The sequence below is a fragment of the Condylura cristata genome, unplaced genomic scaffold (genome assembly GCF_000260355.1).
Source record: "Condylura cristata isolate star-nosed mole 26May11 unplaced genomic scaffold, ConCri1.0 scaffold00007, whole genome shotgun sequence".
In the NCBI taxonomy this organism is placed as follows: Eukaryota; Metazoa; Chordata; class Mammalia; order Eulipotyphla; family Talpidae; genus Condylura; species Condylura cristata.
Window position 1 is genome coordinate 65,022,057 of NW_004567108.1, and position 27,757 is coordinate 65,049,813.

At 37.8% G+C, this 27,757-nt stretch overlaps 1 protein-coding gene across 2 annotated transcripts in view; it reads right to left on the reverse strand.

Annotated features, from left to right (window-relative positions):
• MCC (mutated in colorectal cancers) overlaps positions 1-27,757 on the reverse strand; it is a 312,445-nt gene that overhangs the window by 127,337 nt on the left and 157,351 nt on the right. For both annotated transcript variants that reach the window (XR_001145197.1, XM_004678375.2), the window contains exon 2: positions 3,828-3,941. Coding sequence is in view for 1 of the 2 variants with exons in the window: in XM_004678375.2 (XP_004678432.1) it covers positions 3,828-3,941 (114 nt within the window). In the remaining variant the exon portion in view is untranslated. The remainder of the gene's footprint in view (positions 1-3,827; positions 3,942-27,757) is intronic.

Here is a 27,757-nt window from a genome sequence, read left to right on the forward strand (position 1 = left end):
GTTTATATCCAGGGCTTTGTTGGGGCTGCTGGGGCAAAGGATGGCAACAAATCTGCAGCTGGGCTGGGGAAAAGGTCAGCAGCACTTCTGCGGTGTATCCTGGGGTCTCTGGTTCCAAGCTGCAGCCTTTTCCCACAATTTGGTTTCCTCTCCCTAGCTGAATTGTCTGTTTTTCTCCAGGGTTGTATCAGGGCTGGAGCAAAAAGCTGCTGAGCAGCTGCAGCTGCTGCCTCAGGCAGTTTCCCTCTTTAGTGCTTCCTGGCATCTGGGCGCCTAGATTTTTAAAGGACCTGAAGGAGTAGGAAGCCACTGGCATTCCCCAATCAGAGTTGCAGGGTTCAGCTAATCCTGCCTGTGCGGCTTCCCTTATGGGGACTCCCCAATCGCCGATTCTCCCTCGGTTATCTTCCTTCTACTGAGTCCAGGGCATTCTCATTTGGGTTGAAAGTCGTAGCATGTAAGTCTATAGTCTGTTTTTATATAATCCCGTGCGAGTTTGGATGTAGTCGTCTCGGCATCTTTATTCTGCTGCCATCTTGCCCGTTCCGAGCTGGTTGAGCTGATCAGTGGCTTTGCGTGGCGCTCAGGCACTCCCTATCAGGTCTGCAGTTTCAGTGGTTTTCCCCTGTACCCAGGTGTTGCGGATCAGATTTGCAGTCTTTCCCTAGCCTGGGCTCCGCTCACTGAGCTGAGTCGTCCCCCTTCACCTCCAGGGTTTAGCATGGGGCAAAGTGGCTCCTGCAGCCTGCCAGATGCCTGGGTTCCAATCACCAATTCCCCCTCAGTTATCTACCTTCTAGTGAGTCCAGGGGGTTTTCATTTGGGTTGAAACTCTCAGTAAGTAAGTCTATAGTCTGTTTTCAGTACTCAATTCCTATGCAAGCCTGGACGTAGTGATCTTGGCGTCTTTACTCTGCTGCCATCTTCCGGAAGTCTCCTCTGTTCAGTTTTTAAAGAACTACTTAAGCTTTCTATTGTTGTTAGTCTTTAAATAAGGAAATTCATTTAATCTTTCTATTCAGTTTTTAAGGAACTTTACAGTATCTCTTTTTGTGACTGATTTACAAGCAAATTTCTCCATCCTAGCCCTCACTTTACTTTACCCTATGGGATATCTCAATGAGAATGAATGTCATTAAGTAGTAATTAGGGTTTAAAGGACTTTATTTTAGTCAATCATCACTGTGGTAAATATAGCAATGTTAACCTTAAATTTTATAAATTTATGTATCTGTTTTGCCTTTCACTGATTAATTTTAAGAATAATAAATGTTATAATCTCCTGAAGGTCAATATGTCACCCCAAACAGTTAGAAAAAAGGTGATTGCTCAGCCCAATTCATATGCTAATGTTATCCCACTGCTTGCTTGAAATGTATAAAATAAACCTCTGCTGAAACCAGAGCAGGAAGACTTGCACCCAACTCTGATTCCTGTGTCTTCCTCACACCAGTTCCCCTTTTCCCCCTTTCTAGGAATCTCCACTCACCAACACTGCTCGCACTTGACAGTCCGTGATAGGGATCAGTCCCCAACATCATAGTAATAGTATTATGAGGTTTTGTAAATACTATGGGATAAAGCACATCTGTAATTATGGACTATCCAATTCTATCATCCTCTATAGACTTAAGAAGCAGGATACTTAGTATGAAAGAAATAAAATATGGAAGATGATAAATAAAAATTCCCTGTAATCTGAAGCTGAATTGGAGAAATTAGTATGAACTTGTAAGGCATTTTAAAATGATTTATTTATTTATGCATACAAGAACTGGGGTACAGACCAGAGATGTAGGGGATGAGAGAATTCACTAGAAACAGAGTGGGTAGCAGAAAAGTCGGTTCTACTGAAATACACTGCTAGGGGAGTGGCAGGTGACACAGGAGTGGTCTACTGCACCAGCCTGGCTAGCGATGTAATGCAGCCTGAAGGTAGGTTGATAGTGCTGAGACTTTAACCACTGCACCACCAGGGAGGTCCCCAAGAAATTATAAGATATCTTGTTTTAATATTCATGCATGCATACATACATACATAGGTATAAGTAAATAAACAAATCCTGTCTCCAACAATAAAAGAGGTTCTCAAACGATGACCAACCTGTAAACAAGTACCACTTGCACCTAGACTGTACTCTTGAATTACCATTTCTTATTGACGGGGTTATCCAGGTTTGTGATAAGGAATCTACTAAATGAACCTGGAATAATTTCTAGGCTTATGCTTAAAGACTCAAGAGCAAATGTAAAGATATTCTTACTGGCTAAAAATTATATAATTTGAGTTTCTACAAGGAAATTAACTAGTGTATTGAAACAGTATTTAAAAAAACTGGACAATTTCAGAATGTCACAGGTGATCAGTTCATTATCTTGAAAAGCAGTCAATAAAAGCAGTAAGTGTTTATCCTACATTTTCTCACTAAACTACTGTTGAAAGTAATCATAGGTGATGGGAGAGATCTCTCTAAAAACAGTCCAAATAATAACTGAGAAAGAAATGTTAGAACTAAAACATAATGATTTTAAATGTCTTAATGGATTAATAATCTTGGGTACGGAGTTATAAATAACAATTAACATCTCAGAATAAAACAACCAGGCATTATGTGCTTCCCCCCGAAAAAAGCAAATATATTCCATGGTGTTGATGGAGGATAGAATGCAGGAGAGGTATCACAAGACTGAGTCACACAAAGAGGGTAGGTAGTAGGGGCAAATGCAGCAATTGACACAGCCATAAAATCAGGGCACCAAAGCCAGATGCCTGCACCCCGGGTAAAATCAAGGACATGGATATGGAGATGAAGCTCACTAGGGAATCTCCATCCTCTCAGATTCTACTCAAAGTCAACAAACCTAGGCTTACAAAGAGTGAGCCCCTCCCAGGGAGAGGCTGTCTATATTAGGGCAGTCTCTCCACCAGCTGGGGGGCAGTCGCTCCTCTGCCCACCTCTGCCTATGCAGGTGCTTTTCCCCACCCACTCTTCCTCTGCAGGGCAGCAGTGTCCTGCCTGCCCATGACCTGTACCATGCCAGGACTTCTCTGTACCGACCTCCATCAATGGAGGCTGCTCTCCTAGAACAGCCTGCCTGCAACTATGCAGGTCTCTTTCCCTGCAAACCTGTCCCTTTCAGGGCAGCTCTTCCTACCCACGTGCACCTATCCAAGTGTCTTTCCCTCTCTTGTCTCTTTCTAATAAACTTCCTCTTCAAATATAACTGAGTCTCTGTCTCATAAAGAATCTTGCCGTGTGCCACTGAAAAGGGAGCTCTGGTGAAACCTTTCCCAGAGTGAACCCAAGGACCCCGAACTCAAAAGATGACATCAGTCTCACCAAAGGGATTGGTTATGAACTGGCTGGCTTCTGGAGCTACCTGCCAATTTGCAGGATGTACTGGAGACAGAGGAATGTGCTGAACTATACCATGAGTATGCAACCAGAAACATCCAGATCAGAATGCTACAGGTCAATGGTCAAGTTTTAATCAATTAAATATAAAGCAGACAGAGAATGGGGGACAATCCAGTAGATTAAGAGATTCAAAGGGAACAGTTTTTAAATGGACAACAGTAAACTGTCTAGGGACATATAAATTTCGTTGATAAATTGTAAAAAAATAACAGAGATACTAAAATAATTTTACGGTAGTGCTCATAGTGTTGGAATAGGACAGAGGAGGGACTTCTGAAATGCTAGTAAATTCTACTTTTGACCTGCACAACTGTTATATGAATGTTTGCTCATGAAGCTGTGATTTATTTTTATGAAATTTGCAAAGTCATGCCTTTTCTTAAAATAAAATAATTCCAGATCTCTTACCTGTGCCTTGGCCAATTTCTTTTCCAGAAGGTCCCGTTCCCGTTCTGTTTGCTGCAGACGTTTATTAAGCTCCACTATATCTCCCTTTAGTGATGCCAGGGCTGCCAAATGGAGCTGAGGAGACAGAAAGAAAGGCACTAAAGATCAGAGCCTTCAGCAGAAACTCATTTTCTTCCCTCCAATTCTCTATAACTAGCCTGATCATATAAAAATATCTATAAAATCTGAAATGGGGTATGTAGAGTACTCAATCTCAAGAGAAGATGATTATAAATCAGGTGTCACTTGATATGGTTACTTTAAGTGTAGTGGAGAGAAAAATATTAGATATGGGCAGGGAACTAATTCTGGATGGTCAAATCAGGTCAAAGAGCAACATTCTTCTTTATAAGAGCTTTTTCTGGGCCATTCAGTAAGGATGGAGTTAAGAGCTGAGGTGGAGCTGCTGATTTTCAACGGAAGCAGCAAGAAAAATGCAGAACCAAATTAGTCTTTTTACCTTTGGGAAATATGAAAGTTCAATAGGGCAATTTCTTTTTTTTTTTTTTCCTTGTCCTTGCTGCAAGAGACGAATAGAAAAAAAAAAGGGAGAGTTCAGTTTTCTGATGGTCTCCTCTTAAAGTTGGTCCATTTGTTTTTTGCTTGTATGTTCTACTGAATTAATGAACTTGAGCACTGCATACCCATAGCACATAACATTATAGAACAGGACATTACATGCCTCCCACTACTTCCTTCTGACTGATTGCCAGACAGAGTCGATTACCAGAGGCTGCGATAGTAGGCATGTCAGCATGAGTAGAATCAAAACTACTGATTTGTTATGACAAATCAAGAATCCATCCAGTTATTATCTTTTCCTAAATAACTCAACAGGTTAGCTGTAAGAAAATGTTCAACAGATTAACCAGAGTACCGTGAACTTCCAGGAGCTCAACCTGTACAGCTTAAAGTTTTGAACAATGAACTTCAACTATACATCTATCACATATATACAGGTACACAATCACAGGTACATCACACACCACTCAACTGCAGGTATATCACACAGACCGACCGACTGACAGACAGACAGACACACACACCAGAGAATAAGATTATCTTTAAACCATTCAACCCATTGATCCTACAGCAATATCTTCCATACTTCTTTGCCCTGAGTCTCTCATCTATCTTCCCCATCTGTCCCAGGTGGAGTTCAACTCTTCACCTTAACTGAATCCCATATTACATTTGGGTGATGACTAGAATCACAAGAAATCTGTCTCTAGGATTTTTGTAGTATCTGCATGGATTTAAAGTAAGAAATGAGTATATAAATTTGACCTTTAAAGAATAAGATTTAGAAAAATTGTTTTTTCTGTGCACTGTCCCTCCACACTACCTGTTGGTTGGCAGAATTGTTAGAGTCCAAGAAATGCCAAGACACAGAACCGATGCAAAAGACAAGTACAAACCTTTATTGCTAGCCTAGGGTAGGGTCCTATCCCCAGAGTGTACCGACACAGCGGTCTCACCCAGGCGGGATGGACCCCTAGCCTCTGTACAGAGGGTCTTATATAGTGAAATTTGCGGGCTGGGAAATTTCCAAAGTATGTAGTCCATTAGGATGAGTCACTCTTGGATCCTACTTCATGCAGGTGGTAATGGCAAGTAATGTCCTGCTGGCACCTGGGCTTCTGATAACATCCAGGGCCTCTGATAACATCCAGTTAGTTTTCAAGCAATGTCCTGCTGGTGCCTGGGCTTCTGATAACATCCAGGGCCTTTGACAACATCCTGTTAGTTTTTAACCACAAGCAACGTTCCAATATTTTAACAGAATTAAACAAGGCAGAGTAGGAGAATATGAGAGGATTGAGGTGTAAAAACTGTTGTTTTTAAACAACAGTTTAAAAGAGAAGTGAATATGACTTCACTTAATTGCAATGGGCCTGCAAACCAACAAATCAATAGCTGATTTGAAGTTAGGAATGTTTGAATTTTACAAAAGAAAATGTCAGGCAATCAGGTGGTATTTTCTATCTTTTGTAGGGCTATGGCCACTTAGAAAAGGTCACTTTGGGTTTCAGATACAAAATCATTTGTGTTGGACTCAGCACAAATGCCACAATGCTGCCATTGAATAATCTTTTTTGATGCTGTTTTGGTTCTAGTATAGAGAGAGGGATACAAATTTTTCCCTTACATAATGTGGCTTCATTTGCCTCAGAACTATCTGAGGACTTCCATACACTGTGACTTTTTATACTATTATGTCAAGTCTGGGGAGAAGATTCATTACCTCACCTCTGTCCAGAATGATGAAAAACACTGAGAACTGAAATCTTCTTTAAGAAACATAGGGCAGGGAGCAAGGATCTCCACTGTACAAGACTAGACTGCCTCCTTTATACTTCTCTCTTACTACTTCTGGAGGAAAGGGTCCTTGATGGGGTTAAGGAAGAACTGGGGGAAACCTGAGAGGATATTAAAATTCACATTGACTTTGTGACCGGTGGCTGAAGCCAAAAGACTGTGACAGGCAGCAGCTCCTGGAGGGGTTTGCTGGTGAGGATACATAGCCCCAGGGAAAATACTAAAATAAATTCTTCCTATAAGTGAAACCATTCGATATTTTCTTTTTCTTTTTGACTTATTTCATTAAGTATGATCCCTTACGGCTCCATCCATGTTGCTGAGAATGACATGAGTTTATCTTTTTTTCTATTGTAAATAGTGTTGCGATAAACATAGCATGTATCTTTTTGAATTAATGTTTTTGTGTCCATTGTATAGATCCCTAGGAGTGGAATTGCTGGATCATATAGTAGCTACATTTTTAGTAGTGTGAGGAATCTTCACAGAGCTTACCATAGTGGTTGTACCAGTTTGCACTCCCACTACCAATGCAGGAGAGTTTCTTTTTCACCTCATCTAGCCAACATTTGTATGTTTTTTTGTATATACCATTTTCACTGGCATCTCATTATGGTTTTGATTTGCATTTCCCTGATTATAAGGGATATTGAACATCTTTCCATATGCTGTTGGCCATTTACAATTCCTCTTTGGAGAAGTGCCTTTTAAGTTGTTCTGCTTTGTTTTTATTGATTTGTGTGACCTCTTTGTGTATCTTTGTGATCAGCCCCTTATCTGTTGTATGGAGTACAAAGAATTTTTTCCCTGTCAATAAGGTGTTGCTTAGTTTTAATTAGCCTTGTAGTGTTTTACCTATATTTTCTTCTATATATTTTATAGTTTTTGGTCTTGTGAACATAAGAGAACCAAATAAGATGGGGGGGTGCATCTGGGGGTCAATGGATCTTCCAAAAGGCTGTTGTGGCCTCCGAATGAGAAGAGGCTTCCAACAGGCAACCTTATAGAGAAAAAGTTCAGAAGCTTTGGAAGTAGCCCAGCAACTGAAACTATTCCTGGCTTCACTGCTGTTACAGCCTGGCAGAGAAGATGAAGACCCAGAGCCAGGCATCTCACTGAGGTGCACGAATATGACCATTTGCTGTGTAGTTCAGCTGCTATAGCTGCTGTTTTGAGTGTTGCTTGTCTGGTGCTGTGCTAGATTACCCCAGCATCTCTTGGAGCATCTCCTGTTGCATCTTCTGCTGTCTTTGTGAGTTGGAACCTGGCATAAAGTCTGGCTGACCCATGCTCCCTGCTCAGTGGTGGGAAGACTCCATTATGGGCAAATGGACAATTGTTTGGGAGAGGTGCTCCTTGTTCACAGTGGCAGGTAGAAGCCATTTTATCTGCTTTTGTTTAGGACTGAAAAACACTGAACACTACTTTTGGTGAGGTAAAGGCCATTTTTTGGCCTCAATAACTCTTTGTTTTTCCCTGGTTTGTTAAAAAAATCCCATTGTTGTTGTTCCCTGAGTCAGTAGTCTTGCAGTCGTGCACATGTGTGAAGAACTCAGAAAGTGAATAGTAAACTATTTGGACATGTCCTTGGCATGTGTTAGTGCCCCTTACTGCTCTGCATCAGCTTCATGAAGTCGGTCAGATGGGCAGACACATCAATGGATACTGTTTCATTTTGCCTTTATAATATTGATTTCAGTCTGTTACATTTTAACTGGAAGTCTATTTACCTGATATTTTATCTGTACCTGCCTTTGTTGAGCACCAATTGCTTGTTGAATTGCTTCTTAACAATTTATCTTTAGCCTACATTTTCTCTTTGGCGCTAGAAAAAAGATGGGTTTTGTTTTCTGACCCAATGAGCCATTCTGTGCCTTTTCATTGGTGCTTTCAGTCCATTTACATTTAGGGTGATTATTAATGTATGAAGATTGGCTACTGCCATTTTTATATACTTTTCTGGTTCTATTTCCTTGTTTAATTTTTTATGTATCTTTTTCTTTTTCTCTAGATAGAATAGCTCTATTTAGCATTTCTTGTAAGAGAGATATTAGTGTTGGCAAACTCCTTAAGCTCTTGTTTGTCTGGCAAGGTCCTTATTTTTCCCTCATTTCTGAAGGAAAGTCTTAAAGAATATAACATTTTTGGGTGGGCATTTTTATCTTTAAGTATTTTCAATATATCATACCATTTTTTTTTTACCTTTAGGCTTTCTTTTTGCCTCATTTCTTCACAAGTCTAATGGGAATACTTTCATTAGTTGCCTGTTTTATTCCCTTAAACAATTTTAATCTTTCTTTATTTTGAATTCTTCATAGTTTCACAATAAATCTTGGGTATAGATGTCATTTCAGCTAGGTAACTAGGCATTTTTCTAATTTTATAGAGTTACATATTTAGTTCCTTATTTTTTTTTTATGAGTTCTTTGTCCTCTTCTTTCAGGTCCCCTTCTGGGATATCCATTATCTGCCTGGCACCATTGTGATTAAGCAATTTACCTGCAGGATGTTCATTTAATCTCCATGATTCTGTATGGTAGGGTTTTATTCCCATTTTACAGGGTGTGTATAGTAACCTTATAAAGTTTTTAACAACTTACCCACGGCTGCACTTGCCATTAGGTCTGGAGATTTTTATTTTGTGTTCCTACTCACTAAACCTCATTTTCCATTTTCTTTCTTTCTGGAAACAAGATGATCCTTGTTGGGACTAGTACTTCTCTCCACCCAATCCTCCTCTCCACCCAATCCCCATCATTTTTTACTCCTCATTTTTTTGCAACACCTATTAACACCTGAATATATAATTTAATTTTCTTGTGATTCATTTTCCATGACAAAATGTTCCAAAAGGGCAGATATGTCAAGAAACCAGGGAAACGATTAATTAAAAACATGAACTGTGCCTGGAACATGTTAGTATTTCAAACAGTATTTGTTTACTGGATAAGTATAGCAAATTCAAGCAAAAGAACTTACATTATCCTTACCTATACCAGCGAGAGTTCACATCACTCAGAAACATCTCTCAGATGTTTTTATTCACATAAGTATATACTTAAAATTATATATGTGAATGAATATGTTCAATTTAGACTTCTTTCTGTGGCTCAAGCTCTACAAATAACTCATTATCACTACTGTCATTCCCTCTAAGTCATAAAGTCTCCAGAACCACTCCAAGCAGTTCCTTTAGGATGTCAGGTTTGTGGTAACTGTCCAACCACACACTCCAAGTGAATCCTGTCCAGCATACTTACTATATACCAGGAACTAGGCCATAAATTTTATATAATTAATTCTCCCCAGAAAGATAGTGCTGTTATTGCTTCATTTCACAGATATGGAAACTGGGTAAAGACACAATGAAATCTTCCAAACTGATACCCAAATCTACTGAACACTAAACACAATCACTATTATTATATCTCATTTAGCGTGGGTATCCAGAGTCACACATTGCCATATTGTATAATCTGATATGGACCAAGGGAAAGAATATAAGGTTTCAAGAATGCAGGTTTGAATGGCACCAACACCAAATGGTTTTTCAGGCTCACACCTGGGGAGGATGCTGGTATCAAAGGGGGATTTGGAAAGTTTCCTAATCATTGCTTTGCCAGTGTTTGCACCTGGAAGAAAATACTCTGGTGAAGAGCAGAGTTAACTCTGTGGACAGAAAACCATAAAGATGCTGTGCCTGAAAGTGAAACACCAAAGAGTGTATACTCCTTTCCTTCCCATTAGCCAGATCTAGTCCGGCCAGGGCTTGGTACATGTTTCAAAGTCTTTGCCAAGTTACAAAGATGTCAGAAATGCAATAAGTGCTGTAACACAATGTAATTGAGCTACAGGTCATAATGGATGCTGTGATTTGAGTCCAGGTCTATGTATAGCATTCCAAGAGAATGATCCATGTGGGTTTGAGAATAATGTGTACTCAGATTTTTTGGGGTGTAGTATTCTATAGATGTCTGTTAGATCCATGTTGTCCAGGCCCTTGTTCAGAGCTTTAGTGTCATTACTTATTTTTTGTCTTGTTGATATTTCCATTGTGGAGAGTGCCATGTTGAAGTCTCCTACTATGTATGTATTTTCTCTGATATACGTTTTCATAGATGACAGTAGTTTCCTGATATATTTTGGTGCTCCTTCATTTGGTGCATATATATTGATGATTGTTATGTCTTCTTGTATTGTCCACTTAATCATAACGTAGTGGCCTTCTGTGTCTCTTTTAACCTTTTTTAGTTTGAAGTCTATTTTATCTGATATAAGTGTAGCTGTTTCTGACTTCTTTTTTGGTCCATTTGCTTGTAGAACTGTTTTCCATCCTTTAATTTTCAATCTGCTTTTATCTTTTGCAGTTAGATGTGTTTCCTGCAGAGAGCAGAACATTGGGTTCTGTTTTTAATCCATCCTGCAACTCTGTGTCTTTTTATTGATGAGTTTAAGCAATTTGCATTTAGAGATAATACTGATATGCTGGCACCTAAATTTGCCATTTTGGTTCTTTTTTATTTTTATTCCTTGTTTTGAACTGTGCTTGTTCATTCTTCTGTTGGATTTGGTTTGAGGGCTTCTTGTAGTATCTTTTGGAGTGGGGGTTTAGTCATGAGAAAATTGTGGAGTTTCTGTTTGTCTGAAAATGTCCTTGTTCTTTCTTCATAGAGGAAGGGGAGCTTTGCAGGGTAGAGTATTCTTGGTTTGCATTTAATGTTTTGAGTATGTTCCTTCACTCTCTTCTTGCCCGTACTGTTTCTTTCGAGAGGTCTGATGTCAGCCTGATCAGTTTCCCTTTATAGGTTATTTGTTTCTTCTGTCTTGTCATTCTCATTATCTTTTCCTCATCTTGTATTCTTGGTAGTTTGGTGTTCTTCTTGTTTCTTGGATATCTACTATTATCTCCTTCATACTAGGAAAGTTCTCTTCTATTATCTCTGTGAATATTTTCTCAATTCCTTGGCCTTTCTCTTCACTTTCTGGGATACTTATAACGCTGATATTTCCTTTCCTAATGGTGTCAGATAGCTCTTGAATTGTTTCTTTATTCCTTTTCCTTTTCATTTCTCTTTCTTTTTCTGTTTTAATTCTCTTTATTTCTGCATCTTTGAGGGAGCTGACTTGTTCTTCCATTTCATCTATTCTGCTTTCATTACTTTTCCCAGCATTCTTTATCTCTTCTAGTGGCCTTTTCATCTCCTGCATTTCTTCTATTTCTTTTTTTAATGTCTCATATTTTCCTTCAGTTTGTTGAATGCTTGTCTCATATCATTTTTTTTCTTTTTCATTTCTTTCATTCATTTCCTTGTTTGCAATCTTCAACTCCTTAATGGCTTGCCTCATTTCATTTTTTTCCTTCCCATCTTCTTTTTGTTTGTTTATCATGGTGATTCTGAATTCTCTATCTGGTAGGCTGAGCAGTTCTTCTATTTCTTTGGTGGTTTCTGCTGACTGATCTTTTTGTGGTGAATTTTCCCGCTGTGGACTTGCTTAAGTATTTGTTTGCCTTCTTTTCCCTGCTGTGTATTTTCTAATACTTTCTATTTGTTGAGACACAATGTTGCTATTATTGGCATTCTTTCTGGATGTTCTTTCTGGGGTGGCAGAGAGACTTCCAGACTCTTCAATTATGGAGGGTATTCTGAGCCTTTTTTTATTTCATTATCTCCTGTTTTTTCCAGCCCCTACTGTGTGGAATTATGTCTGCTGTCTCTGCCAGTGACACTCAGGGATCTCTTGTGGTGCTCAGCTTCTTCTGGTAACTCGTTGAAGGTGCCTGTTGGTCTTTGTAGCCTTCTGATGTCCCAGATTCCCTTTAAGCTTGGATGCAGCCATGGGGGATTGGGTGCATTAGAAGTGTTGCAGCTGGGCCTGTGATTAACTCAGTGACTGATTTTTATTTTCTGAGCACTGTGAGCCTTGCAAGTTAGTACCTTACTGGTTCACATGTCTTCTGGCCAATGCTGTTCAGTAACACCTTGAGTCCTAATTTTGCACGCCCCCCCCCAGTTGTGCAGGCTGTCAGTCCTCCTTCAAGGCCTCCAGGGCTCTTTGTGCCCACTCAGAGCAGTCTCTCTCTACCACTTGGGGCAGTGTTAATGGGCCTGTTTTTGTTTCAGTTTAACCATTTTTTTGTCCCCCTTTTATGAACTTGCTGGCCCCACCTTAATGACTAATGATGGGAACAAGCCTCCAGTTCTATGCTGTGGGGGTGGGTGAAAGAGTTGCAAGCCTTGAAAATGCCCCAGCACCAGATCGCAAGATTTTCCTCCCCACCTCCTGTGCTCTATGCGTCCATTTGCACAGTCTTTCCTCAGCCTCAGCTCCACTCACCGAGTTGAGCTGTCCCCTCCACCTCCATGTCTTTAGTGCGGGGCAAAGAGGCTCCTGGATCCTGTCAAACTTCCAGGTGCCTGAGCATTCCCAGGAGGGAGTTCTCCTATCAGAACTCCCCCATCGCCAATTCTCCCTCAGTTATCTCCCTTCTAGTGAGTCCAGGGTGTTCTCCTTTTGGTTGAAACTTGTAGTATGTAAGTCTATAGTCCGTTTTCAGTCCTAAATTCCTGCATGAGCCTGGACGCAGTGATCTCGGTGTCTTTACTCTGCTGCCATCTTGCCATCTCTTGGGGATATTATATTTTTAAAGTAAACACCATTCTGAGGTGAATCCAGACTCTTGGAGGTAATTTCAAGCGCTGGAATCATGCAGCCCCAGAAAAATCACAATTGTGAAGTGGTATTATATAACTCTGATGTGAGAGGATTAAGGCAAGTTAGTACTTGCTGACAAGCATATGGTGGGCTCTTACATGGAGGTTAGTCAGTAATGTAGAAAGTCAGGAATTGGTTTAACTAAAGATTCCACTAAAAATCTATTGGAAACAATAAATTAGTACAGGATAGTGGCAGGTTACAAAATCCATGCACAAAAATCTGTTGCATTCCAATATGCAAGCAATGAACTAGAAGAGAAAAAAATTAAGAAAATAATCCAGTTATCATATCAAAAGAATTAAAAACCTAGAAATAAATTTAAAAAGGGAGTTGAAGGACTTGTACAATAAAATCTACATTATTAATAATCTACATTATTAAAAGAAATAGAAAAAAAAACACAGAGAAATAGAAAGACATTCAAGCTCAAGGACCAGAAAAATTAACATTGTTAAAATGGCAGCCTTACTCAAAACAATATACAGATTCAATGCAATTCCTATTAAAATTTCAGTGGCATTCTTTAGAGAAATAGAGGAAATACTACTGATATTCATGTAAAATCACAAAAGAACCTGAATAGCAAATGTAATCCTGATAACAAAAGAAGAATGTAGGCATCACAACCCCAAGCTTCAAATTATAATATAAAGCAACAGTAATCAATAGTATGGTATTGGTATAAAAGGGACACACTACCCAGTGGAATAGAATTGTGAGCCTAGAAATAAATCTATACTTACATGGACAATTTATAACAGGGGAACCAAGAGCATAAAATGGAGAAACAACAAATGGTGGTGGGAAAATTGGATAGTCTTATGCAAAAGAATGAAAATGGAACATCATGTCATAATATATACAAAAATTAACTCAAAATGAACTACAGAGTTAGAGGTAAGACTTGAATCATAAGATTCATAGGAGAAAACATTGACAAAACACAATGGCCTCAGTTAATTCTCTGGGACTCAATTATACTAGGAAAACAAAGGCCAAAATCAGTTAATTCTCTGGGACTCAATTATACTAGGAAAACAAAGGCCAAAATCAACAAATTGGTCTAATGAAGCTAAAAAGTTTTGTGCACAGTGAAAGAAAGTATTACTGTTTGGAGTAGGATAAAAATTTGTACATCATACATTTGAATAGGGACTGACTATCCAAAATCCACCCAAGATCCAAGAACTATTTAATAGAACAAAAACAAATAAATAACTTGATTAAAAAATGAGCAGAAGAACTAAATACACTTTCCAAAGAAGACATACAAACTGCCAATGGGCACATGAAAAATTATTCATCAATTATTGAAAAAAATGCAAATCAAAACCTCACTCCACACAAAAAGGACCAGAAACAAATGTTGGCTAGGGTGTGGAAAAAGAACAGCTCTGTCCACTGTTGATGGGAATGTAGACGAACCCAGCCCCTATGGAAAACAGAATGCTCAAAATTTAAAACAGATCTACTTTATGATCCAACAATCACACTTCTTGGTGTCTCCCAAAAGCTGCATAAACATCAATTCCAAGGGATATATACACTCCTTTGTTTACTGTAGCACTATTTACAATAGCCAAGTTATGGAAACAATCAAGCTTCCCAAAGACTAGTGAGTGAATTAAGAAGATGTGGTACATACACACAAACACAGTGGAATAGCTATTAAAAATGATGCAATCTTACCACTGTGCCAATATGGATGGAACTAAATGGTGATTATGTTAAGTGAAATAAATCAGAAGGAGAAAAACAGATGTTTTATTCACATGTGTAATATAGAATATAAACACACACACAAGAATGAAAAAACTGAATCACATCAATCCCTAGAAATCTTATTGTAGAATGGAAGTTACCAGAAGGAGAGGTGTGGGGAAGGAGAGCAAGAAAGGGAGAGAATGCAAAGAAATATAGTGGAGGAGTATGGGTGCTTTGTGGTGGATGTAGTATTGTAACATCTTATAAACCGTTGTTACTTCAGTAAAACTAATACAATGAAAAAAGAAAGAATGAGTTCACATTTCAGTGCCAGGATCCAGGCTAAAGTGTCTCCTGGTAGCAAAGCTTGTCTGAGAAGGTACAGGAGAATTCCTCTCCTGGACAATGTTTTAAGACAGGAGTGAATGTCATCTCTCTGGGATAATGTGAAGGCAGTTTTGCCTATTTAGTCAACAGCCTCCTGAAATTCATTCCAGTCTGATTCTTATACTCAAAGATGCACCAATGCAAAAAAAAAAGTAAGTCAACATGCAGATTGTTTATGACGAGCATTTCTTTTTATGCCCCATGAATGATAAAGGAAAACAGGTCATTTGAGGTAGCACACAGGTATCTCAAATAAAGGTATTTGAAACAGTGATTTCTAATACAGCAACATTATAGGATTCACATACTTTAGCCTGACAGCTGAGGGATCTATACAATGGGGAGAGGGTTATCCAGAAAATGACTGATAGAACTGGATATTTGTTTAAAATGATTGATACACAGAGGTATAGTTTTCCCTTTCCCAAAATAACAGACTATAGTGAAAAAGACAGAGAGAGCCATGATATAAAGTTTGTAATGGGACAGATCTAAACCTCCTTTAGACTTTTAAACCAATCTTTTCTGGGGCTGAGAAACTTGACCTACAACAATCAGTTTCCATCTTAAAAGAAAGCAAAGTTATAGAAAAACTGCCAACTGTCTCAAGATTTTAAAAACTTTATATTTAATTCATCCCACTCCAGATGTCAGCTGTTACACAGATTTATGGTAACAAAGAAAAAGTAAAAACATAATCACCAAATATTTCCTTAGTAAACACAGAGCCTGAGTATATCCTTGTAAAGCCACAAGGCGTTAAAAAAAATTTTTTTTTAGTCCATTCCTGTACCTAATGCAACAGTAAGCCATGGGCATGCCAGAACAAACTGACTGGTGCGTACACACTGTTCTCACTTGCATCAACTAGAGTGACTTAAGGACATCATAACCTAAGTGTGTAGTGTTAACATTTTTGGAAATTGTACTGTTCCCCACCTCCTCTACTAAGTTTCAGTTGTTAAGAATACTTTCCTAGAACAGGGTTTTACATGAGCTGTTCTTTAAAACCTAAAAAAAAATTACTTGATTTCTTTTCCCCCTATATTTTATGGTGAAAAATACAGTTATTTACATACATTTTTAAAGGATTTTAAGAAAAAGATAAGACCTGCCCCATGAGTTAAATATTCCACAGGTAAGCATTAATAATAAGATAAGAATGTATAGTGACAAATCTGTACTATGAAGACAATAATATAAAGCAGTCCTTTCCTACAGTGAATTCAAATTCCAGAATAGGTACAGGACACTTGTGAATTATGGAATTGTGAATCTTCAAGTTTTAATACTGGGCTGAGGCCACACCATCCATGAGATTTGCTTTCAATGTCTTTTTTTTTTTCTTTTTTTAAAAGTCCTTCTGGTGAGGTATGGAGAATTTCCAAAGAGGAGGTAAGAGGAAAGAGTAGGACAGGAGCCAAGGATTTGACAAGGCTAATCCATGTAATGCACTTAGCTCCTTAAAGTCTGTAAAGCAAGGAACCTCTGATTTTGGGCTAGAACAGTTGCAGGCATCAGCAATAATACCTACCAGCTCTCCTGCAGGAGTTCAAAAGAAGCCATCGATTCACATGAAAATAGTGTTGTTTGTGCAGGCAGAGATTTTCAGGAGCCCTCTGTTCCCCGCTTCTCACTCTGCCCCAGATGATTCTGAGTGTGTCAATTACAGAAGTCACAGAACTGTCTCTGTCCTGGATGCCTGCTATGTCAGAGGGAGAGGTAAAGACTAGACAGTGATTTGTATAACTCTGGCTATTTTGTGGATAAGAAGGGAGGAGAGAAAGGAAACAGGGAAGATGGAATAAGTCACAAATAAAGGCAAGAGGGGAAGCAGAATGGGCATGTCTGTAGATGTGGAGACAGTCACTCTGAAGGAAGCCAAGAAACCCAGGAAAAGGAAACATAAGAAGATAATTAAAGGAATTCACATTATAGGTTAAAAAAAAAAAAAAAGCTGTGGGCCCTTCAACAGACTACTTCTTGAAGGAGCACTCCTGTCCCTAAGTGTGCCAAAGCCTTCATCTTGCATCACCTCCTGTAATGCCACCCTGCCCCCTGACACCAACACACCGAGAAGCATTCATACTTAGATAATTGGGTGGAGCTGAGTTGTGGACTGAAAAACAGCACAAGGTTGTTCTCTAAAAAGAATTCTCTCATTCAGACCCTGTCAGATTGCTCAGGTGGAGAGCCAACGGGGATAATGTTCAAGGTCAGAAATTCTGTTTGGGTCACATTCCAGCCATGGGGAGACACTAGGGCTAGTCTTTGAATTCATGGACTTACCCCCTGGCCCAAGACAGGTTACCATTTGAGCTGCTGTGGGATGCCTTGGGGAAAGACCAAAAAGCTCTGCAGCTGATACTCCTGTGAGAATGTAGGAAACAATCATGGGTTGACTAGAAAATAAAATACCTCATTCATTTAATAGCTATTTCATAGCTATTTCAGGCAGCAAGAGACAATTCAGAGAATAACTGACAAAGTGCACTGCTTTTAAGGTCAGCAGGTCAGCAAAAATGATATCTTTCTACTCTGCTGTAGCTTTTATGCATCACACAACTTCACTTTGGTTAAATAAAATAATATCTTGAGGGTACAGCAAGTATACATGATACCTCTACAGCTATGATAGAAATTGGTATCTCCACACCAATGTAAAATTCTTAGGAAGTTGAAAGGGAAAGATCATTGGTAGGTCTCTAATTCACAGAAAGAAGTAATTAATATGGCATCTAAAGCAAGACCTTTTTTCTCTTTTAATTTTTATTTATTTATTTATTTTTAAAGATTTATTTATGCATACGGAGCTGGGGTACAGGCCAGAGGTGCAGGGGTGGTGAGAGGATTCACCAGAGACAGAGTGGGGAGCAGAACAGGCCGACAGACGAAATACACTGCTGAGGGGTGCAGCGGGTGGATCAGGAGAGGTCTTCCGCACCATGTGGATCACCTTCAGGGTGGGTGGAGATCGAACTCATGCCGAAGTAGCTTTATTTTCTTAGTGTTGTGCTTTAACCCTCTGCGCCACCAGGGAGTGCCTCCTCTTTTACTTTTTATAACAATTACTTCTAAAACAAGGAAATGGGTTCCTGGGTCCTTTTATTATTTTTCATTTTTTCCCCTTCATTTCTTCAATAAACTTTATTTCTATCCTATGGCAGAATCATCCCTTCTTGTAGAACTAGGCAATATACCACTTATTTTCCTCTCAGTCAGAAAACTCAGTTGCTTTTTTTTTTTCTTTTTCTTGGCAGAGGTAGGGTATCTGTAACTAAATTAACTCAGTATTTCACCTCTATATCCCTGTTCATTCCTGCTTTCTTGTCTGTTCTGTGGAATCTACTATTGACCCTACCATTTATCTAGGGATATAGGTAGGAGGGGAGTATAGGTTATAAACCCTACAAAACTATTAGTAATAATTTATGCTACAGTGCAAGGTGATATCTGATTTTTATACATAACTCCCCTTACGTAGGTCCTTAAAATTCATCTCTAACATACGACTATTAGTTGTTTTTTTTTAAACCGTTAACTTCTTGTATTTTACTTTTAATTTTTTAAATTCTTCTCACTTTTTTCTTATTATGTTTGCTTTCTTTTCTTAGGTGTATTCCCCATAGAGTTTCCACCACCAATTCAACTATGCATCATCACTATAGTCCCTTGTGCTTTTCCTGCCCTTTATTGATTGATCCCTTTACCTTCCCTTCCCCTGCAGAATGTCTCTGATTCATAGTTGTCTGTTTATTTTTGTTTTGTTTTGTTGTTATTCCCCCTTCCCAATCCCTTATATTCCTTCTAAAAGTGAAACCATCAGGTATTTTTCTATTTCCTTCTGACTTACTTCACTCAGCATAATCCCTTCAAGCTCCATCCACATTGCTGTAAATGGCATGAGTTTATCTTTTTGATTGCTGAATAGTATTCCACGGTGTATAAATATATCACTTCTTCTTGATCCAGGCATCTATTTTGGGCGTTTGGGTTGATTCCAAGACTTACCTACAATAAATAGTGCTGAAATAAATATAGGGGTGCAGATATCCCTTTGCATTAATGTTTTTGTGTCGTTTGGGTAGATCCCTAGGAGTCAAATTGTTGGGTCATATGGTAATTCCATTTTCAGTATAATGGGACACCTCCATACAGCTTTTCATAGTGGTTGGATTGTTTGCATCCCACCAGCATTGTACTTTTTCTCTATATCCTTGCCAACATTTGTAGTTGGTAGTTTTTTTTTTTTTTCAATATGTGCCATTCTTACTGCTATAGGGTGGTATTTTTATTGTGGCTTTAATTTGAATTTCCCTGATTATGAAGGATGTTGAACAATTTTTCATATGCTTGTTGGCCAGTTTCATTTCCTCTTTGGAGAAGTGTCTTTCAAGTTCTTCTGTCCATTTTTGACTGAATTGTTTACTTTGTTTTTGTTGAGTCATGTGAGTTCTTTGTATATCTTTGTGATCAGTCCTTTATCAGTAGTCCTGTATGCAGAAACTTTTTACCAATCAGTAGGGTGTCTCTTTGTTTTGGTAAATGTCTCTTTTGCTCTACAGAATATCACTTATTTTATCTAGTTCCAGCTGTTTATACTTTCCTTTACTTTCTTTGCTTTAGGTGATATGCCTATAAAGATTTTACTGAGATATATGTCATGTAATGCTTTGCTATTTTATGGTTTCAGGTCTTATGTTCAATTCTTTTATTCATTTTGAGTTAGTTTTTGTGAATGGTGTGATGTAACAGTTTAGCTTCATTTCTTTGCATGTAGCAGTCCAATTTTCCCAGCACCATTTATTCAACAACTGTGCTTGTCCTGTTGTTTATTTTTTGCTCCTTTGTTAAAGATCAGTTGCTCATAAATCTCTGGCTTTATTTCCGGGTTTTCTATTTGATTTCATTGGTCTGTGTGTATGGTTTTTTTTTTTTCCAGTAGCAAAAAAACTATGTGGATTAAGGAATTCACATTCTGTTGTCACCAACAGCAAGATTACATCTTTTTAAATAGCTGAGTAGTATTCCATTGTCTGCACCACATTGTCTTAATCCACATATTTTTAACTTATTTATTCCATTGTCTTAATCCATGTATTTTTAATTCACTAATTAGTCTTGGGCAGTAAGTTGTTCCTATAAATTGGCTATTACGATAGGGCTGATATGAACATAGGAGTGCATATATCCCTTCAAACTTTTTGGTTTTCTTTTCAGCTTTTGAGAGGTATCCAGAGATAGGATTGTTGGATCATAAGGTTAACTGATCTATTGTTTAAATTTTGAGAAATCGCCATACTGGTTTCCATTGGGGTAGGACCACCCTACAATCCCACCAACAGTAAAACACTTTATTATATTTTCCTCTATTCATAAAGTTTGACTGGTAGTTGTGTAAAAGACCATGATTTATTTGCTAATGGACAGCAGGTACAGTATAAAAGAGTACCTCTAATGCTCTGAAGTGAAGGAATATCAATATTTAAGAAGACTTGACATTTGAGAGTCAGGGTTCAGATATTGCCATAGCATTTACAATATCTTTGTGGTAACAAGAATCTCCTACGTAAAGGATGGGTATTTGGCTTCCACTTTGAGATTTCTGTATCCTGACCTACCTAAGGTTTCACTCAGATATCTGCCTCTAGCGCAAATTTAATCACAACTGCCTAATTGACAAGCGAATTCCTGAGAGAGACTGCAGAGCTTAGACTTTACCATCAGTCTTTTTCTTCATTTTAACTAGTAAAGAAAGAACATAAAACAGACCTGCTTCAGGAGTATAATGCACTAGGCAAGAAAATAATAAGAATAATGAACAGCCATATACTAGAGACATTTTGTGGGGGTGGAGTGGGGAATGGGATCAAAAATGGGGGCAGAGGGAAGGGAAGTGCACAGGACTATGGTGATGGCACATGGGTGACTTGGTGATGGGAAACCCATGGGGATTACAATTGAGATGAAAAAAAAAAAGTACAAAACGATGTAAAAATAAACTATTATATTATTAAAAAAAAAACAAAAAACAAACAAAAAAAACAGACCTGCTTCATGACTGGTACCAATCAGCCTGCATCTCTGCCCCCAAATGTATAAAGTTTGCATCTGATGAACAGCTGAAAAAGGCAAATATGCATAAACAAATGGAAGGTGAAAACCCCCTTATTTAGAAAATGTAATAAGCAGCTTTATGTCCTTTATCATTTTACAGTGGTTACTGGGCAGCTTCCAGGAAAAGAAAGCAGCCATGGCAAAGGATTTTCCCAGAAATTATGATATTTCAAGGTATAGAGTGCTTCATAAAGAGATATCACACCATGGAGAGATGCCACACCACGGAGTCCTGGAATATGTTAGGGATTGCCATGGTTGAAATCACATAAGTCCACCTCAGTCTACATTCCCCTTCTTGCTCCCATGATTAGGTTACCAACAGATAAATATTTTGACACAGGAAAAACAAAATGGAAGGTGACCAAATGTTGGTTGACTGACCTAAGGCACTGTGATAACCCTGGCAAAGAGAAAAGTTGTTACTTAGCAAAAGAATTCTATATGAGAACACACACCAGGGCACCTTCCTCTGTTCAAGGAGTAGGAGACATATCAGTGAAGAATTCATATTCAGTGAACATAAGCTGACTCAAATAATGTGGTCATATGACTTAATACTAATGACCAAGTTTCACCTAAAAACAAGATAGGGTTCAGAGCTGATAGCATGACTTTTGTCCATGGGACCACAAAACAATCCAAGCAAACATCTCAGGCATCAAAATTATCTCTTTAAAGTTATTAAATAGCCAAGGTAACATGTGGATAATTATTAGAGATATTTAGCTTCTTCAGTATTTCATTTCATTTGATACAGAATATGCTTCATTTTCCTTTCACACTGTATGTGACCAGCTATTTCCCACAACTTTATTGGTGAAACATTTATTTTAGCTGTACATCTCCTTCCCCTTATAAATAACCTTGTTTGAATAAAATGCGATAGCCCATGTAAGATTTTGTTTTCTCTCTGTACCTTCTAAATAATGACAACACCAGAAAAATACAGGCTACAAGAATCATACCCCTACTTTGATTTTCTGTCCATTGTAATATAATTGGCAATGTGCTGGATTTACCATAATTTAGTCAACAGCCAACTCTTGGGCACAAAGCCAGTTTTCTTTATTCTATACTGTTGCAAAAAAGAACATTAGGAAAATTTCTGGAAATGGAATTACTTGGCCATAACATCTGAGTGTGAAATTGCCTCTCTTACAAAATCTAATGGTATATGCTCCTTCCAGCTGTATTTATTTTGAACTACTCCCAATGACTCCAGATATATCACTTAAATGTTTCTTTTGCCAATACAGTTTCTTTTTTAAAAGATTTATTTATTTATACATAGAGAATAATGGATGGTGCAGGGGCAGTGAGAGCATTCACCAGAGACAGAGTGGGGAGCAGAACAGACCAACTGACGAAGTATGCTGCTGAGGGGAGCAGCGGGTGGGTCAGGAGAGGTCTGCCATGCATATGGGTCACCTCCAAGCGAGAGATTGAACTCATGATGAAGTGGCATTAGCTTCTTAGTGCTGTGCTTTAATACGTTGTGTCACCAGGGAGGACCCACCAGTACAGCTTCAGGAAGACTTTTAGCCTTTGTTTCCTTGGTTATTTGAGCTTAAACTATTTTCATGAATCTCTTGGACATGTTTTATATTTTGTTCATTTCATGTTCTTTACTATTTTGACATGAATTTTATGGAAAGTAACCATTCACCTTATGCATTACACATATTCTTCAGCTGTTGGTTATTCATTTAAATTTATATAGTATTTACTCATCTGTATGTTTTATATTTTTATATTACCTCCTCACATCTTGCTCTTTAATGCTTTTCTCCACTGCCTTTTAAAATAGAGCTTGTCTCCACTTAGATCAGATAAACAATTACTATTTAAAAAGTGCTGTCATTAAAATAAATCTATTCTACCTAGAATTTCACTGTATATAAATTACAAATCTTTGCTGATTTAATATTTGCCTTAATAATATTTAATAATTAAACCCTACTACTATTCTTATATGCAGTCATTTTGATGCACCTAAATTCTTTTTAAATATTAAATTAACAGTATTATAAGCTTAATGCTATATTAATATAAAATATCCCCTTTATTTCTCAAAAATAATTGCTATTTATTTATTCTTTCAGATAAACATGAAATTACTGTGAAGATTTTAAAAAAATCATATAGGGCTTTGAAGCAGAACATGAAACTTCAACCTTTCCCCTAGCAGTATGGTCATATATAAGACTGAATCCCATCTAATAACATGGACATTCCATTTTCACTTGCACTTTTCTTGGTAGGAGTGCTCCTCAACCTAGAAAATTCCTTGAGGAAAAACAGAGTATTTGTTATGTTCCTTGGAACTAGTACAATATATGCATACATACAGAAGAGAATGAATAAAATCAGTTGCCTAAACATTTGTATTTAGTAGCTTTACCTAAAGTAGCTACAAGTAGCATTATAATTCTAAATGCACTTAGTATGCACAAGCTGATTGAGGGTATACCAGGAATTCACGAGCCATTGCACCTAATTCTAGAAGGCAGCTATGCTCACCACTGTATTAGCAACACCCCTCATTGTACCTAAGTCTGACCAGCTTCAAAGATGAAGGGTAATTCTGGGATAGGTCAAGATGAGCTAAAATCAAAAGATTAGTAATTCATACTGGAAAACTATCAGAAACATTTGATGGAGTGATGTCCTTTTTCTATCACTTCCAATTGACCAAATTCAAGTAGAAAATTAGAACATTTAAAGAGCAATGGCTCAGGGGTGGGTAAACAGAGAAGCAACCTGAAGGAGAGAGATGGTTGGAAACAGAGTTACTGATGTATCTTTTTCCCAGAGCATGCTGAAGGCACTCAACTAGTAAAAGCTGGTCTGGTTATAGAACCTGGAGGGCATGGTGATAAATTGTGCCCAGATTACTGCTAAGAATGACCTATATTATTTACGACACCTAGGGGGTGCCTCTTATAAACGAACAATTTACAAGGTTTAGAGTGCATTTTCAAAGATGACTATTGTAGCACTTTAATAATAAAAACTAAACAACTGAAAAGATAAATGCCCATGTACAGGATAGTGAATAAATTGTGACACATCCACATTTGGCATATATATATATATATCTGTGTGTATATGTGTGTGCGTGCATTTATTTATATTGGGGGAAAGAGATTGATTTACTTTATATAAAAATGTTCACCTGAGGGGAGAAGTCTTACATTGTGAAGAAATAACTGAGAATGTTTAAAAATTAAAAAATATATATGTTCACATATGTAAGTATTTATATATTATATGAACATAGTGGTGTGCTGAAGAAGTGTACACCTAATTGTTAACATGGGTTAAGGAGGAAGATGGAAATTCATAGGGTGAAAGGGACTGAGTAGGTATTTTTCATGATAAATATCTGTTATTTGACTCATTGCAATGAGCATGTATAGTTTTGGAGCCTTCACAGGAAAGGCTAATAAATTATTCTTGAACATAAATAGGTGTGTCAATAAATTTTGAAAAAATGGATACTAACAATGCAGATAAAAAATATCTCAGAATTATTAAATGTAGAATAAACAAAATAATGAACACCACTAAAGCATACCTGAGACAGTCAAACTTTGATGACTAAAAGCTGGAAAAAGATATAATTAGTTTTCCTTTGATTTCATTCTGCTTAGCTGAAGACAGAGCTAATAGACCAAGTGATTCTGAGAGGAACTAAATAGTTCTAAACATTTCAGCATATTCCAAGAAGACTAAATTAATGTAGCTATTCAGAGAGTGGCACAACCAACTGGGGCTGAACATCAAATTATTGCAGTTAGTGTTCAATTAGCCACTCAAACTGGAGGGAAAGAATGACAGATAAGTGAGATAAGGTTACAGCTGTCATAATTTATCTGACTTTTGAAAGTCCTTTCCAACTTCTCCAGATTTCTTTGAAATTGCAAAATTGTTTTGGACTACCCCAGAGTATGATATTCTACAATATAACTATGGAAGAAATAGTTAGTGAATCACTCCTAGTATATTTCATAAACGATTTTAACCTGTGGGTCATGACCCCATAAATGGTCTAGAAATAAATTTAATATGTTCAGCATATATCTGTGTTTAAAAAAGTTGAAAAACTCATCTGTGTTCTAAATACTCCCTTTTTACCTATCACCATCCCTACCTCCTACTTTCAATCAACAGGGACAAAATAAACATTTTCTCTTATCTGTATGGCTACTTTTAAACAATCTGTATTTGCTAATATTCAAGAGTTGATTTTGCCATAAAAAAGTATCCATTAGAAAATTAGAGAAATAATTCTATTTTCTCCACCTCTCAACAAAGTATTTGTTTTAGTGGGTAAACTGGCTTTGCCTTTGTATTTCTCCCTGAAATAGGTACTAAGTTCTACATTAAGATGCCACATAAGAATAAGAGGGATTATAACAATAAAGTATCTACTGTAATCAGGTTAGTCTCCCAAAACTTGCATTAAATTTCTTGGTCACCAGCTGTGAAACCAGGAACAAATAAATACCAAGAGCCACGTTCTATATGCCCGTCTATCACAGATAAAGGCATCATCTTAACATTCTTCTTCCTTACTCTTCACTCATTCTTATCAATTTCTGCTGATCTTACCTCATAATTCTCCCCAGAAACTTGCTCTGGGAATGCCTACCATTATCATTCTGGCATAGGATACCACTGCTCACCTGGATTGCACCAACAATATTTAACCTGATTTCTTACCTTTAACCTTCTTTCCAAATTGTTCTTCACTGTAAAGTGCAGTTCTAAATCTGTTCTTCACTGTTAAGTGCAGTTCTAAATCTGTCACCTTCCTTGTTAAAAACTAAATATAAATAAACAGCAGCCCAACCTTCAGTGACGTTCTTTGCCTCAAGTAGAGTCCATATTACTCACTGTGCTCTAAGTGACAATGAGCAATCTTCTCTAGCCATTTGGAACCAATTATAGCTCTCCAGATAATTCATTCTATTCCCGTGCTACTTACCCCTACTTGGGTGCTTCAGGAAGAATTCTTGTACTTTGGTGGACACCTCTTCCACTTGCCCTTCCTCATTCCTATTGAAGAATCTGTCAGAATTCTCAATGATTCCTTCTTAGGTCTCTTACTCTGGGTCTGTAAATTCCTTGAGCAGTGGGATTGTGTCTGGCTGGTTCACAATACCCAGCATTATATATGGCATAATGAAAATATTCAGGATGTGCATTTGAAAAATTAGCATTAATCTTTCCCTCTATATGGGGAAGTTGGAATTATGGAAAAGTCAAATGCACTGGTTGTCATCATGGGATTTGTGCAATTAGACAATGTGAACTTTGAGCAATGTTTAGAAAACCATATATCCTCTGAGATGCAGAATGATGGAAGAGCTAGACCTGAGGGTCATTCAGTGCCCCACTCCACATAATCAGTAAAAGGAACATTAAAATCAGTTATATAATTCTGCTTATTATTATAAACAATGTCAACGTTATATAAAGAAATTGCAACCAAAACTTTTGGACCCAATTTTTGGGTTATACATATTTGATTTCTACATGGCCCTTTCCATTTTTATCCATATATTTGTATTTTCCTTTCAATAGCTAGAATAGCATAGATATAGCTAGTAGAGGGTTATTGTGTATAGGTTTTGCAAATAGGGTGCACAGACTTCATAGTCATAATTTCAATGAGCAAATGCTATTAAGTAACCATATTATAATTTTCTTAATCACATTTAGGTAGTTTCTAATCTTTATGAATTATAATAATATAACAGGTACATAATAAATACATAAAATTTTCCATTAGGAAAACTAGGACAGAATATTTCACTATTTGAAAGAACCTACAATTAATGTGTACTTGGGGACACTGTTCATATAAATATTATTCCAAATAATGACTTTATTATTCCCAAGTAATTATAGGAAAAAGGACTTGACAATATAAACAAAAGCCTTGTGGGCAAAGAGGAAAGAGAAAGAAGGATGTTATAAATAATGAAGGAGAAGGCCTGAGGAGAGGAGAGATGTTGATTAAATGGAAAGGTCAAAGTAGGAATTTCGACAACAAGGCACAAAGGAATATGTTCCTGAAAGATACAAATAAAACAATGATGGAGGCCCTCCCTGGTGGCGCAGTGGGTTAAAACACAGCACTGAGAATCTAAAGCCGCTTCCGCATAAGTTGCATTCCCGCCTGCCCCGGAGGTGACCACATGGCTGGCAGACCTCTCCTGACCTGCCCACTGCTCCCCTCAGCAGTGTACTTCGTGGATCTGCCTGTTCTGCTCCCCACTCTGTCTCTGGTGAAGCCTCTCGCCGCCCCTGAGCCTCTGATCTGTACCCCAGTTCTGTATGCACAGATAAATAAATCTTTAAAAAACAAACAAACAAACAAAAAACAATGATGGAATTACTCTTGGCTCTTAGACAGCTAAGTAAGAGTCTTAGGATTTCAGTTGTCCCTGATCAGAAACAGGACACATTACAGGGATGAGCACACCATCTTGCTACTTCCCAGAGCACAGCAGATTACCCACCATGGTGGCAGGGTCCAAATTTCAACAGAAAAAGCACAGCCACCAGCTGAGGATACCAATCTTTTTCTAATAGCTGAGAGATAAGGAGACAAGAGGACGAAGTGTGAGCAAGTG